Consider the following 14435-nt stretch of genomic DNA (forward strand, 5'->3'; position numbering starts at 1 on the left):
TGATACTCAACGTACAGATCGGCGGCGTGGGCACGCCTAGCGTTTCATCCGTGGCAGCCAATGATTCCGGAAGGCTGGGAGCGCCGGTTCATCGATTTCAGATCGTCCGCGTAATGCAAGTAATTAAATTTATATTTCAATTTCGCTGATGTTCGCTTATATTGCAACTAAAAATAACACCTTTTTTTGTTGTAGTTTTACGTAAACGCGGGGCGTCGGTGAGCCGATATTTTTGACAGAACTTTAAAACTTTGTCCATCTTTGTTGCCTCAATTTACTTATCCAGCTCGAATCTCTCTCGCAGCAGACGCGACCGCGTGAAAGAATGTACGTCTAGACTCCGTTTCACTTTAATTCAAGACGCAGCGAAGGTAGCACGCGTACACGCGGTTGCAAGAACATCGAGCATTGCGAGAGCACGCCCGCCGTTGCAGCAGTCAAACTAGTACGTTCTTCGCTCGGGCGCAAGCCGGGCTTCTGGCCGCCCCGCCGCCATTTCCAAGGTTCGAGCGTGCTAAAATGCGCGCGCGCGTTTTTTTTTTCTCGAGGTTACAAAAACACATCTCATTGGAATGCCTGGGGAGAGGGAGAGGGGCCGTCCCTGTGGTCCTCGCCCCCTACCTCCTCTCTTGTCACCCATCACGTGACCTGCAGCCGCGCGCGAGCTACACACTGATAAGCACCGAGATCCGGAAGGGTGCGCCTATCAGCCGCTTTTTTTTTGTCTGCTTGTTGTCAGTTCCAGCTCGACCTTCGCGCGTCCACCTGCTTCGACCTGTCGCCTAACCCCGCGGTCTTATTAGGATGTCTCTCGACAACGTATTGGATGTGCACGAAAGCTATCAGTGTTCGAAAAGTCCTACGCCTATATCGGCAACAAGCGATTCTTCAAGGAAGTCAGGAAATCTTGAGGTTTGGTTGGGTTCGGCAACTGACAGCTTGTGCGCCACATCGTGTTGAAACTTCCAAGAAGCCGTTCCCTCTCATTTGTGTTTGTGTGGTTGTCCTGCTTTTACCGTGTCGACAAATTTCGCGGATTACATCTTTCTAGTCCGCTATTTTTATGGTAAGTGCACTGCAACCTTACTTCTTGGCAACGATTGACCGTTCTTCTGCTCCTACTCTTCCAGATTATCTATATAATTATGCAGCCACTATTCTCGCGGCAGCCGGGCGAATAATTTACCGAAAGTCTACCTTCATAGTCTAGAATTACCTCGGTTCTTGTTTGCTTTGCTATCTTCTCAGTTGTATAAAAGCTTAGAGTGCCTCTTACATTTCACAGATCGCTTGCACGTTTGTGCTTGTCTACAGAAGACGTAATAAACTTTGAGGAGAATTGAAAACAATCTTTTGTGTCTGTTTTCCTGTCCATTTGCAAGCACCTACGCGAGCACATTTGTTCTACGTGTTTCCTTCATGTTATAAATAGGTTTATGAGTTTCGGAACGTCTTAAATAAGTTTAAGATAACCAACCTAATAGACGATCCCCGTTTAGGGCTAGCGCATAATTTCCCGATTCAAAAGACACGTTCAAACGTGTGTTCACGTGCAAGGTCGAACGGGCACCTGTATCAAACGGGCACCTGTATGAAATGGGTACCGTTTCGAGCGGGTACCGTTTCAAACGGCTACCCGTATCCCATAATCACGTTTGATCCAAACGGGTCGACAAGTTTGCACCCGTTTGATTTACCAGTTGGCCACCCGTTTGAATTTCAAATGTTTTTTTTTTCAGTAGGGACGGGGTCGTGTTCAAGGGAGGAATAGTTTTTTTTTTTTCACCTCGTGCAATTTATTTATTTATTTATTTATTTATTATACCCTCAGGGCCGAAGCATTACAGAGGGGGTGGGCAACGGAAGTACAAAAACGCTGAATATGGTTAGTCCGGCACAGATCATGAATAGTAACTTGTTAGTGCTCTTTAAAGAGAACAAAATCGCCAATAATCGCAATGGATGAGGGAAGGCCGTTCCATTCACGAGATGTTTTTGGGATGAAAGATTTGAAAAAAGAATTTGATATGGAAGTGGGTATACTAACTTTGCAGCAGTGATCGAGGCGAGATGATACGTAGATGGGGTCACTGATTAGTTGCTCTTTCAAGAGTGAATTGGCATAGCAAATTTTATGAAATAAACAGGGACGGGAGATAGTGTGACGAGTGGAAAGAAGGGGCAGAGAGAGACTAGCTTTCATGGATGTGACGCTTGATGTACGATGGTAGTTTGATAATATAAAACGTGCTGACCGGTTTTGGATGGCTTCAAGAGCTGATCTTAAGTGGCACCACTAAGACAAAATATAATACAACTTTGTCTATGATGTGGAGTTTCTGACGCTTTTATTCATTGTGAAACATCAATATTTACAAAATATAGCATTAGATTGAGTATATAATTTTTGTCTTTGCTTTAAGACAACGGAACCGCGATATTTCACAATAATGAGGCAGTTTCTCCATCCATTTTGGTAAGATAAACAATGTAAAAATTAAAAACTGCAAATTCGTGCGAGGGTGAAATTGTGTAACGTCCGTTTACGTATTTTTTTTTTCTTCTTGTAAAACGAGCCGTCGGTATAGTCTAAAACATTCACTGAAAATCGAATCTGGTATATAGATTGAAAACATAAATTCATGAGTTTAAAAACTAAGGAATGTTTGAAGTTCTGTTGCGTAGACGGGATGTTATGTGTAATATATTAAGGTTTGCCTACAAATGGCCAATTTATTACCTTAACAAAATTGAAATCACCAATAGATGCATTCCTTTCAAAGGTTTATAAGAAATAAAAGATTGATTGATTGAAACCAAACTCATTCTATGTGCCGACAGCCCTAGCATAAAAATGATGCCTTTTTTTAACTCTCACTTCTCCACGCAAAATAAGCCTTGCAAGAACGTAGGCTGGTCTATACCTACTGGCACACGTTTTTTTGTTTTTGTTTTTTTTAGAAAAAGGAAAGCGTGCACAGGACCTGGGTCCATACAATTTCATCAAATATCTGGTAACTCAAGTTGACAGAGGGTTTAATGTCACAGGAAAGCTTCGTTTACGCGGGGTACAACATTACTCCCAATACTTAGGTATTTGTTTAGCATACAATTGGAGAACCCCGTTAATTTGTTTAGCATACAATTGGAGAACCCCGGTAAAGTGACGACGTACCTAACTCGCAGCGTAGAAAATTGGAGAGTTCCAACTTATAGGACAACGTATGGCCAACAAATGATATCTTATACCCTTCCTAGCCTACTTAACTATCTTTCCGTAGCAAATGTGCAGCTATCGACGACTTCAAATAAAGGTCTTCGATTGTTTTTTTCGAATTCCGATGTGTAAATTATAAAGATTTGTAATTAATTGTTTTGATTATGTTGTGTTGATAGTTAGTTTACAAGTTGTTCCTGTGGATCACGTGAATCTATTTTTGCTTTTCGTAGACACTTTGAGCACAGTCGTGCCATATGTATTGTTTTTAGATTTCTTCAACTATTCAAATGTTACTTTTGTGTGTGTTTATGTGTGTATGTTTTTTGTAACTAATTAATTTACCACATCGCCGCTGTGTGCCAAATTGTGTGGGGGCCGAGGGCTAGTCAAGCTGCTTGATGCAGCTTTTTTCCTCGGTCTCCATCCGTCATTGTATGTGATGGAAAATAAACAATTTATTATTATTATTATTATTATGATCTGAGCTTTCTTCCTTAAGCGGCAATGAGCCATACGTGCTGTGACGTCATGCTAGGGGCGTCAGGTACGTGTCGCGGCGCGTGGAGACCACTCAAGCATCAAGCCTTGTGGAAAAGCCGCAAATGGACGGAACTAAAAAAAAAGTGAACGTGCTGATGACTTAGTTCAGATAGTCGCCCCTGAAGACTAAAAAACACCTTTTTTACGGAAAGTAATGCAGAGCATGGGCCCACAGCTGCGACGTAAAAGAGTAGCAGAAAGCTTTTATGCATGTCAATAATATTCGGTACATGTCTTGTGAAAGAAAACTGGAAATGAAAAATATTCCCCTTATTTTATGTAAAAATATTTGTTAAGACTTAACAGCCAACCTTTAAACCATTTTAAAGTCGTTGTGTGGTCACAAAGCAGTTCTCCGGAACCTGCGTTATTTGTTATTTATGCCATTGCTTGCAACGTGCTCTTCAAAAATTACGCCACCGCTAAGTTACCCAAATATTGATCCATTGCCGGCTACTTAAAGGTAAAATTGTTCCTGCAGTGTCTGGAATAACTTCGCCGTGCTAAGTTACGATCTGGAATCACAACGACACCATGTAGTTTGAACGGCAGGTCCTAAAATAACACGAAAATGGCCAAAACAACCAATGCGAGCATTTTTTAGGGAACAAAAGTGAGGATGGTTAAGCAAGCCAGGCTTCGCGTTAGTCTTAGCTTACGTGAAGAAGCGGCAGTTGAAAAAGAGCGAAGTTTCGCGTAAGGCCTTTCGGCCCATGAGTAACAGCTATCCCTAATGCCACAGTATTCCGAATAAGACTTTCAGGTAGTGATATTTATAAACTCTTAACTTTTTTTTACTCAATTAGGACGTGTTTTTCCTGCCAAATCTTTTATTTTTTAACTAAACAAGATGAACGTATATATTGAAACCGTCATACATTATACATAATATGCTTAGTCATTTGTTAAATTGAAGCCAGCCAACGCTTCGAGTAAGTGCCAAGAAATAGTTAACGACGAGAAACAAATGGCTCATGAACTATCCTTTGATCTTAAAATATAACTTCAAATACATAGTCTTTACGTATCAGCGGATTCATAAATTCGAACTATATATTACATATGTTTTATTGGATGTTTTCTTTCCGCGGCTTCTTCGTGCAAAAAACGCAAAAATATTTGAATAAGGTCTTAAAAAAAAAAAATGATGTCGAATTTTTAACTTTTTTTTTACTTTATTTTTGTATTCAAGAGCATTTTCGTCCAAGATAACATCTTTGTCTCTAACAATCTTGTACTTGCAAATAGGTGCATGATCACGCTTTAATTCTACATTTCTTTCATAAAATTGAACCTTACAAAATGTATCATTGACACCTAGTAAATTTTCGTCAAAGAGGCAAGGTTCTGGTTTTTTTCGTAAACATAAATACATCTTTTTATACATTTGCGTTAAATGTAGTTTAAAAAGTCGTGCGAAAAGGATCTTCGTAATGCGCAGGCTATCTGAGTCTGACGAATCTCCATAATACTCGACCTGTGACGATCGCATAAACACCAAAATGCGTCTTTTATAATTCAAAGGGAAAGAAAAGCTGCAAATAAAAATATGACATAAAGTGCGGTTTCTGTTTTCGTCCAATATATTAATTTTCCCAGCATAGCCTTTTCATGAAAAGTCTATAACACTTAACTTTGTTCCTGCACTCTTTTCTATAAAATCGCCCCTGAAAGAACTGTTTCAGTCTAGTTCATTTCGTTTCATTTATTATACCCTCAGGGCCCGAAGGCATTACAGAGGGGGAGAGCAACAAGAAGGTTAATGCAAATAACATAATACATATTTAGACACACTCAGTAATAAAGTAATTAGTTATTGTACTTTTAAAGAGCTCAGAGTCCGTGATAAGGGCGATCGACCGGGGAAGGTGGTTCCACTCCTGGGATGTACGGGGAACGAAAGATGAATAAAACGTGGTTGTGATAGAGTTAGAAATGCCTACCTTATGTTGATGATCAAGACGGGAGGAAACATAGACAGGCCGAGCAATTATTTTGTCGCGCAGGAAAGAATTATGGTGATACATTTTATGGAATAGGGAAAGACGAGAAATTTTACGACGTAGGGATAAAGGTGGTAATGAGAAAGTTGTTTTCATAGAGGTGACGCTAGCGGTGCGGTGATAGTTTGTGAGGATGAAACGAGCGGATCTGTTCTGAACGGCTTCCAATGTAGATACGAGAGTGGCTAGTCCGGGATCCCAGACAGAAGCTGGATATTCTAACTTGGGACGAATTAAAACTTTGTAAAGAGTTAATTTCAGTGAGACAGGGACTAATGAAAAATTTCGCTTGATGTAACCTAACATGCGGTTAGCGTTAGCTGAAATATGCTGAATATGTGTTTTTCATGAAAGGTTAGAAGCTATATGTACGCATAAATATTTGTACGAAGATACCAGTTCTAGATGAGCATTATTAAGGAAATAGTTAGGGCAGTCCTGAGACTGGCGAGACACACGCATGACCTTGCATTTGTTAGTGTTAAGCTTCATAGACCACGAGTCAGACCAACGGTAAATAGCATTAATGTCTGGTTGGAGTATACAGGTGTCATTATGATTGAGAATCTCACGGTAGAGTACACAGTCGTCAGCGAACAGAGACACGGACGAAGAGACACTAGTGGGTAGGTCGTTAATATAAATTAAAAATAGCAACGGCCCTAAGACTGTCCCTTGCGGAACCCCTGACGCAACTTTGACAAAAGAGGAGTTACAAATTGAGACCGTTGAGTTAAAAAAAGACTGTATCCATGCGAGAACGTTATTGTCTATGTTAAGTTTGGAAAGTTTTAGAAGCAGAAGATTGTGAGAAACTTTGTCAAATGCTTTAGCGAAATCCAGGAAAATGCAGTCCGCCTGGGATCCTCGGTCCAGAATGTGATGTAGGTCATTCGTGAAAGATAGTAGTTGGGTCTCACATGAAAATGCTTTTCGAAAACCGTGTTGGGCATTGTTGAAGAAGTTGTTAAATTCAAAGAAGTTGACGAGGTGAGAAAAAATGATATGTTCAAGAAGTTTGCAAGGAATGCTGGTTATTGAGATCGGACGATAATTAAGAGGGGAATGTTTATCTCCAGCCTTGTGAATGGGTACCACCTTCCCTACCTTCCAGTCTGATGGGAGAACAGCGTCTTGTATAGATTGTTCAAATAATTTTGTTAAAATAATTGAGGAGTATTGTTTAGTGTTTTGTAAAAACTTGGAATTAATGTCGTCCACTCCTGCTAAAGATGACAGTTTGAGTTTATCTATGATACGACCGACACCAACGTAATCAAGAAAAAGAGGATCCATGGGCAAGTAATCGGCACTCTCTAGCGAAGGGAAATCGTGCATGTTATCAGTAGAGAATGAATTTGGAAAAGTACTATTTAATAAATTTAAACACTCATCGCTGGCTATACAATCCCCATTTGCGGTTTTTAGTGTGATAGATGACTGCGTCTTTTTGTTTATTGTGTTCCAGAATTGTCTAGGATTGTTGATCAACATTGCGGGTAGGCTATGAGTCATGAATTCTAGTTTGGCATTTTCAATTGCTTTTTTGTACACTTCAGCAGCAGTACGATAACGCAACCAACGGTGCTCGCACGTGGAAAATTTTGCGGCGCGAAATAGACGCTTTTTTTGTTTGATAAGCGTTTTAAGGCTCTGGTGAACCAGGGTGACTGAGAGTTTTCGATAACTCTCCTTAAGGGAATGTACTGATTTGTTAGTTTATTAACTTCGGTTTTGAAAAAGTTCCAGTTTTCTTCTACTGAGCGACTTGAGAAGAGTGATAAATATTCATCGAGGAAAGTTGCAAGGTCAAGATTAATTTTATCAAAGTTAGCTTTGGCGTAATCTCGAATTTGCTTTACATTAGTTGATGGTTTTGGTACTGCTGCTTTTACATTAAAATGCAATATGGAATGATCACTAAGCCCTGGAAGATAGGAGATGGGTGAAACGAGTTCAGGATGAGTAGCGAGAACAAGGTCTAATACGTTCGCCGTCAATGGGGTCACTCTGGTTGGTTGAGTAACTAATTGCGTGAAACAAAAATCTAAACAGAGGCTAACAAGATCATTGCATTCAGATGAGGCAGATGAGGGTGTGCCTGTTGGTGGGTTATTGCCTGTCCACACAATATCAGGATAGTTAAAATCTCTCAACAGAAAAATTGGCGAACTGGGAAAGCGAATGACGACCAGATTTATGGAGTCCTGTAAAGCTTTAATGAAAGATGATGAGCACGAGGGCGGCCTATAGCAAACTCCCATGATCCACTTCATGTGATTAGTACCAAGACATACCCAAACTATTTCTATATCACTAGCTATGTTTAAACAAAAACAATCAATATGACTTGCAATGGCAACTAAAACGCCCCCACCGCACCTATCTTGCCGATCGTTCCTGTAAATATTGTACTTTTTAGGTCCATAAAAAAGTTCGCAATCACGCACCCTCCCAGTGAGCCAAGTTTCCGTTAAAACAACCACATCAGCAGCTGTTGAATCCACAATAGAACACAAGTCGTCTCGTTTTTTAATGAGGCTTCTAATATTTGTAAAAGGTACCGATACATAAGAGACAGGTGAAAGAGACACTCTACCCCTCGCGGCCTGTTATTGCGATGTTGATGGCTGAGATGAGTCATTAGCAGGCAGGGAATTATGTGTGACAGTAACAACCGGCGTAGTAGAGGGACCAGCCTCGTACACATTTTCGGTGGTGAGATCAAAAGCATAGCATTTATTGTTAATGTGAATTCTGTTATGTCGAAGCTTAAAGTGCAACCTTTTTCTTTCGCGAAATCGATTAGTTTTTTTCGTGCGATACGTGTCCCAATTGAGTAGTCTTCGCTTACTGTTAAGCGTTTTGCTTTCAGGGGGGCCCTTGAGAGAAGAACGTTGTCTTTCAACTTGTAGGACCCGAATTTTACGATGACTGGGCGGCATTTGTTCTGACAAAACGTGCCGATTCTATGGGCACGAACAATAGCTTCGTCCGATACTTGTAGATTAAGCGACTGTCGAAATATGTTCAGAATTGTTTGTTCTGTCTGCGCCCATGTTTCTGATATTGTGTCGGCCATCCCGAAAAAAAAAAACAAATTATCATGGCGTGAATGATCTTCAGCATCATCTAGGCGTGTTCGTAGGACTATGTTCTCTTTCTGCACTTCTTCCGCCAAGCTTCGCGCTATGGTTACTTCAATCTGAAGATTAGGGACTGCAGCAGTTTTATTTTCAACCTCGTTCAGTCTCATTTTTATTTCCGTTATGGCCCCCTTGATAGATTCTTGACTTTGTTTAACTTCGTTAAGTGTAGCAATTATACCCGATTGAGCCTGATCCATCCTAAGGGAGCGCTCGTTAACGGCTGTCAGCATTGAGTGCATCTCGTTAAACAGTTTAAGTTGGGCCTCGTTCATCGGTCCGGGATTAGATTCCACGTCTCCGGAAGTTTTTAGTAGAAGGTACACCACATCAACTGAGTCACAAACAGTTTTTTGAAGCACTTGTGAGCACGGAAAGAGCAATAACCATATATCGCTAGTTTTTTTAGCGTATAACGAGGGAGGTGGACCAACCTGTACGAGCAAGATGACAAAATGAGTGGTCCGCATGGTTCGGCTGATCCCGTGCTCACTCAAGGGCTGAAGACGTTCCAAGCTGCCTATATGGGCGTTTGTAGGCGGCGTAGATGACAGTGTCGCTGACGATGCTCGGTTGATGTCGAGGGAACAAGGAGAGATTGCTTGCAGATTATCCCACAGATAGGTGGCAGCCTGCCGATGTCGAGGCGATCCAGCACGATGATCCGAGGAACCGCTCATGAGAACGGCGGCGTCACGGCTGGGCAGGGACGCAGGCACCGGAAACTGGAGGGCCGAAATCTGTACGAGCAAGATGACAAAATGAGTGGTCCGCATGGTTCGGCTGATCCCGTGCTCACTGCACGGGATTAGCCCATGTTCAACACACAAAATGCCCATGTTCAACACAAGTTGAACATGGGCATTTTCTTATAACATACGATAAATTAGCGTGCTGCCGAACGCTGTCACAGCATTGAGGTAATAGGTAGCATATGCATAACGACGGCAGCACCGCCGGTTTTTGTCACACGGTTCTCTTTCTAGCGTTTGATAGCAATCTGGGATTGGTGTGAACATTCTAATGAGACTGCGATGCATATTTCACCGCCACTCTGCTGTACTCCATACATAAAGTGTTTACGTATGGTGACGGCTTCGCTGGAGTTGCCGTGTCCTCATTCGGTCTTTGTCTAAACTTTACCTCTATCCAAACCTGCCCTTGTTTCACCTGTAATTACCTGTATTTACTTATGTCTTAAATACTGTTTGTCGTTTCTTATTTATTTCGCAGCGGTTATGGGTGGGTCCGTGTGTAAACCTGCCATTGTGGAAAAGATAAGAACACGGATGAACGCAAAAGGTTTATACGTATGTAAACACCTTTTTCAACCGTCTCTTCACTAGGACATGCTTTACAGTTTTATTGGATTGCTACCTGATGCCTCGCAATGATGCGACCTTTCAGATCCTGTTCGGTGGCACCGAAACTAGTCCAGTCTTCAGCAGCACGAATCCTGATGAGCCAATGGATCTCTGGATTCGGACCGTTGGGACACCGCTGGACCATGTTGAGGTTGGTAAACAGGTGTCGCTGCCCACTTTTGACAAGGGACACCCCAGGAATAGTCAGTGCCATCCATATTTACTCGAATGTTTTGCTGGAGTTATCCACGTTTCCATAAGTTGTCGCGCTGTAGCATGCCTAAAAGAGGAGTTACTTTAGGTACTAAATTTCGGAAAGGCGTAGAAAAACCACGGTTTCACTTGAAGTTTTTTTCACATGTGTCTCAGGCGTTATGAGCAACAGCACAAGTGTGTAGTGACTCTGCATGTAGCGAAATATTTTTTTTGCAACCATGCTAATTTGATAACCAAGTCATGAAGTTTCTGCTTCACCAAGCTGATCATAAGGAGAGCGATGAAACCTTTACCGGAGAGATTTGTAACCGCCACTTTTTGATTCGATTTTTGTGAGCTGTAATTGTGCACATGCCCATATAATGACATTTTCGCTCATAAACATGATTTCACAGTTTTCATGTAGCTGGCGTTTTTCGACATCGTACTAAGCATATTTCTCTTCTTTGATTATGTTTCCCGGTAAAATAGCGAACCTTCTAATTCCTAATTTTGAAAATATAGGCATGGTGATTTTGTCATTTCGAAATCTTTCTTTTCGTTAATCTAACTGTGATCTTTACAAGTTCCCTTTTGAACGGCTGATAATGCTATACCACAAGGCATGTCCCTGCCTTCATGACTCGCATAATATATTTATGTTTTATTCTAAGTTGTGTGTGTTTTAGTTTACAGGCAGAGATATACATGGATGATTAAAAACAAAAAAGAGGTAAGGTAAACAAAATACAGTCATAGCTTGACGTAGTCTGCTTCTAAGCGAGACTCACACATAAGCAATAAACAAATTGCGTACGTTTCCGAGAAGCTACTCAAACAGCGTATCTTGTTTACGTAATTGGATTACCTGTATCCCGATGGGGTACTGCTTTGTCGGAGCTAAGCGTGTGTGCCTGTTTGCATCTGTGTATATGAGTGTTTTTTTTTTTCGTTTGTCACTGTGTTACGGTGCCTGCAAACTTTGACGTCATATTTTGCATCCTATTCCGCGACGAAGTGCTCAAAAACGCGTCTTTGACGGATTATAACGGGATGAGACGCATGCCCTCCAGATGGAAACATAAAGAACGCGTACGAAACGAGCGCTGAGGAAGAAAAAAAGGTCTCTGCATTATTGGGTGAGGTCGGGGGGAAACAAAAGAAGGGGGTACATCTGGTAAGTGAGCGGTCACACTAGGTGCGTCAAGAACAGACGAACTTGTACCCCGTTTGCTTCCCGTGCCTCGAAAGTGGTTTCGAAAGGGTAAGCAATCGCATTACGGGAACCGATGCGTCATAGTCACAGCTATCCTAATTCAGGCGATAATTTGTTTTAACATATTGGCAGCGAAATTTAAGTTCAGCGCTGTGATGCGTGGTATGTAGCAGTTTGTATCACTCTTTACTGTGTTTCTAGAAGACATGAAACAGTAGTATCGGCAGGTGGGGTTGATGAAGAGCCTAAAATTCCACAATTTAGCGGTGAAAGCGACCTGCTGAATACGTCATGTGATATCAATTTTCCCTCCATATTTAGCTGGAAAAATTAATGGGTGCGTACGTCCATCATGCCAGGTAACGTGACGTTTATACAAACACTATATTAGAAGGGGAAACTTACTCGGTGCGTAGGTCACATGATATCGATTTCCCGCCAAATGTAGCCGAGAAAGCGATTGGTGCAAAGGTGACGTGACGTCTTATCACGTGGTAAAGGTTCTAGCCGGTTTAGTGAGAAAATTATTTGGTGTTTATATCACTCGACTAGGGGTCACGTGGCCTTACTGTTTTTATCCAAGTTCGCGGGAAAACGGTACAAGTGCATAGGTCACTTAGAGTCAAGTCACGCGACATTAATTTTACCTTCAAATTTAGACGGGAAATTGAATTGGTGTGTATGAATCGTGAAGTTAAGTCACGTGACGCGAATTATTCTTCTAAATTTATTGTGGAATCTGAAATTGTGTACAGGGCTCATGACAGGTCACGGAACATCAATTTTCCTGCTGAATGTAGCTGGAAATTAAGCGTCGGAGGAACGGGTTGACGCATATAACTTGGGACTTTTGGGTTGGTGTGGGCTGAAAGCTACATTGCATATATTGCGGTGAACGTTGTAAGATCCGTTAAGTACGACTCGCATATGTGATTGGATGTACTGTTCCCGTGAATTGTTTGCTTTTTGCTTTAAGCTTGCATACTGAAGTTAGCTTGGTGACAGTGAGGTTTCAACATATTCGTTTCAGATACAAGGCTTGTTAATTTTTCTCACGAGGCACGTTCTAGACGAGCGGATAAATGTGCTGCCGGTTTCATAGCGGTCGACAAAGACACACGATCACTGCGGAATACTTCCACATATGGCAAAAAAGTTGATATCTGGAACAGCTAAAGAAACGTTTGATTCCATTTGCAAGGCGTGTTTTTACCGTGCATCCTCGACAGAATAAAACATATTCAGACAGTGTTTTGACGTATATTATTTTTATCGCATCATCGTCTGCTCTGAAAGCTGTGGACTACGCTTTTACATTTTACATTCGTGGCTACGATGCCACAAATTTTGCATTCATGGCTACGATGCCATCCGCAGCTGTAGACCAAACATGTAAAGGCTGTTAAAAAAACAACTAAAGTAAGTTACTTTTTGTCCTCCTTTTTACGTAAATAACCCTATTAAAAAAGGTCCGGCTCCTCGTGGAGAATTACTAATTTCCCAATTTATGAAATATATAAGACATATGTAGGCACATTTTAGATTAGGTTTATCTTTCAATATCAAGACGTACCTGTTTCAAACGCTAAAAGCATCGCTTCTTCTTCCGAAAATCAAGTCTTGTAAGAACTACTTCGCGTGGCGTATGAACAATGCTCGAAACTTCCTATTTGCTTGAGGTTAAAACGTGTACGGAATCAGCGTTTAACGTAATTTTGAGTCGAGTAAAATGTAAAGAATAGCAATAGTCAAAAACCAAATTACTAACAACCGTAATAATGTAGCGACATACTTACAATTTATATTTATTATACTTATTATGGCAGGGAAAATAACCTGAATATTCATTTGGCAACAAAGCCCCGTTAGCCTAACAATTTGCTTCATATTAGCGCACAGAGTCAATTCACTCAAAACTCTTGTCTCACAATGAGCCCAATTTTCTCCCGAAGACATATCCTGCTAGCTTAAAATGGCCTCCTTCTAACGAGGCAATAAATTGGATGAAAACAATGAACATAAAAACACATTTTGCATGGTTGACTATTTGAATTGGCCTATATTGGAGAAGTGCCGTTCTTCATTTGGAGGTTTCGCTATGCTTGAGTTAGGGACTTCAGCCACTTTGTTCGCTTGTTTATATTAATTTATTATGGAGGAGGTTTGTGGAAGTTTTAATGTCTCTTGAATATTTTCAATATTTAAAAACTTCTGGTTTGTGGAAAGAAAAGGCAACCCAAAGGAATAACAGGGCTCCTACGCGAAGGTGCAGTGTTGCTCTCTCCGATTTTTTCTCTTTCCTCGCTACTGCCCGAATACTTGTGAGTTCTGATTTGGAACTTCGAACTTTGAAGACAAAATGCTAAAAAAGAACTTCGTCCTTATTTGTGTTGTTCACAAAGCAACACAAGAACCTCAAACTCAACTAAAAAAAAATATTTAAAAAAATATGACCAGCGACAGAACGCGAGTTTAATTTTATCATCTGGTGTGGGTGGTATGCCTGTGTTTAATGTGAGCGAATTCCTATGAGAAAAAGGCCTTCATTCAAATAACCCGAGTTTTTGTCTCCATCCGGGATCTAAGCGCCACAGGAACTCTACACTGCGGCGCAAACGCCCAGCTCACGAACACTAAAGTCGGTGGCGTTTTAATTCTTCAGGGAAACCTCTTTCCTACTTATTTCCACTTTAGCAGAGCGAGCGCTGGAGAGGATCTCGCCTATTTTCCGATGTTTGCTTTGATAAGGTG

General features: G+C 41.2%; 1 protein-coding gene across 1 annotated transcript in view; it reads left to right on the top strand.

Moving 5' to 3' along the window:
• The window catches only part of LOC115329874 (putative acyl-CoA synthetase YngI), a 149421-nt gene that overhangs the window by 103162 nt on the left and 31824 nt on the right, over positions 1–14435 (top strand). Inside the window, exons 11-12 of the mRNA XM_042293341.1 lie at positions 10143–10219; positions 10317–10424. Of these exons, the coding sequence (XP_042149275.1) occupies positions 10143–10219; positions 10317–10424 (185 nt within the window). The remainder of the gene's footprint in view (positions 1–10142; positions 10220–10316; positions 10425–14435) is intronic.

This window comes from Ixodes scapularis, unplaced genomic scaffold, assembly GCF_016920785.2.
Source record: "Ixodes scapularis isolate PalLabHiFi unplaced genomic scaffold, ASM1692078v2 PGA_scaffold4__175_contigs__length_147842914, whole genome shotgun sequence".
Lineage (NCBI taxonomy): Eukaryota > Metazoa > Arthropoda > Arachnida > Ixodida > Ixodidae > Ixodes > Ixodes scapularis.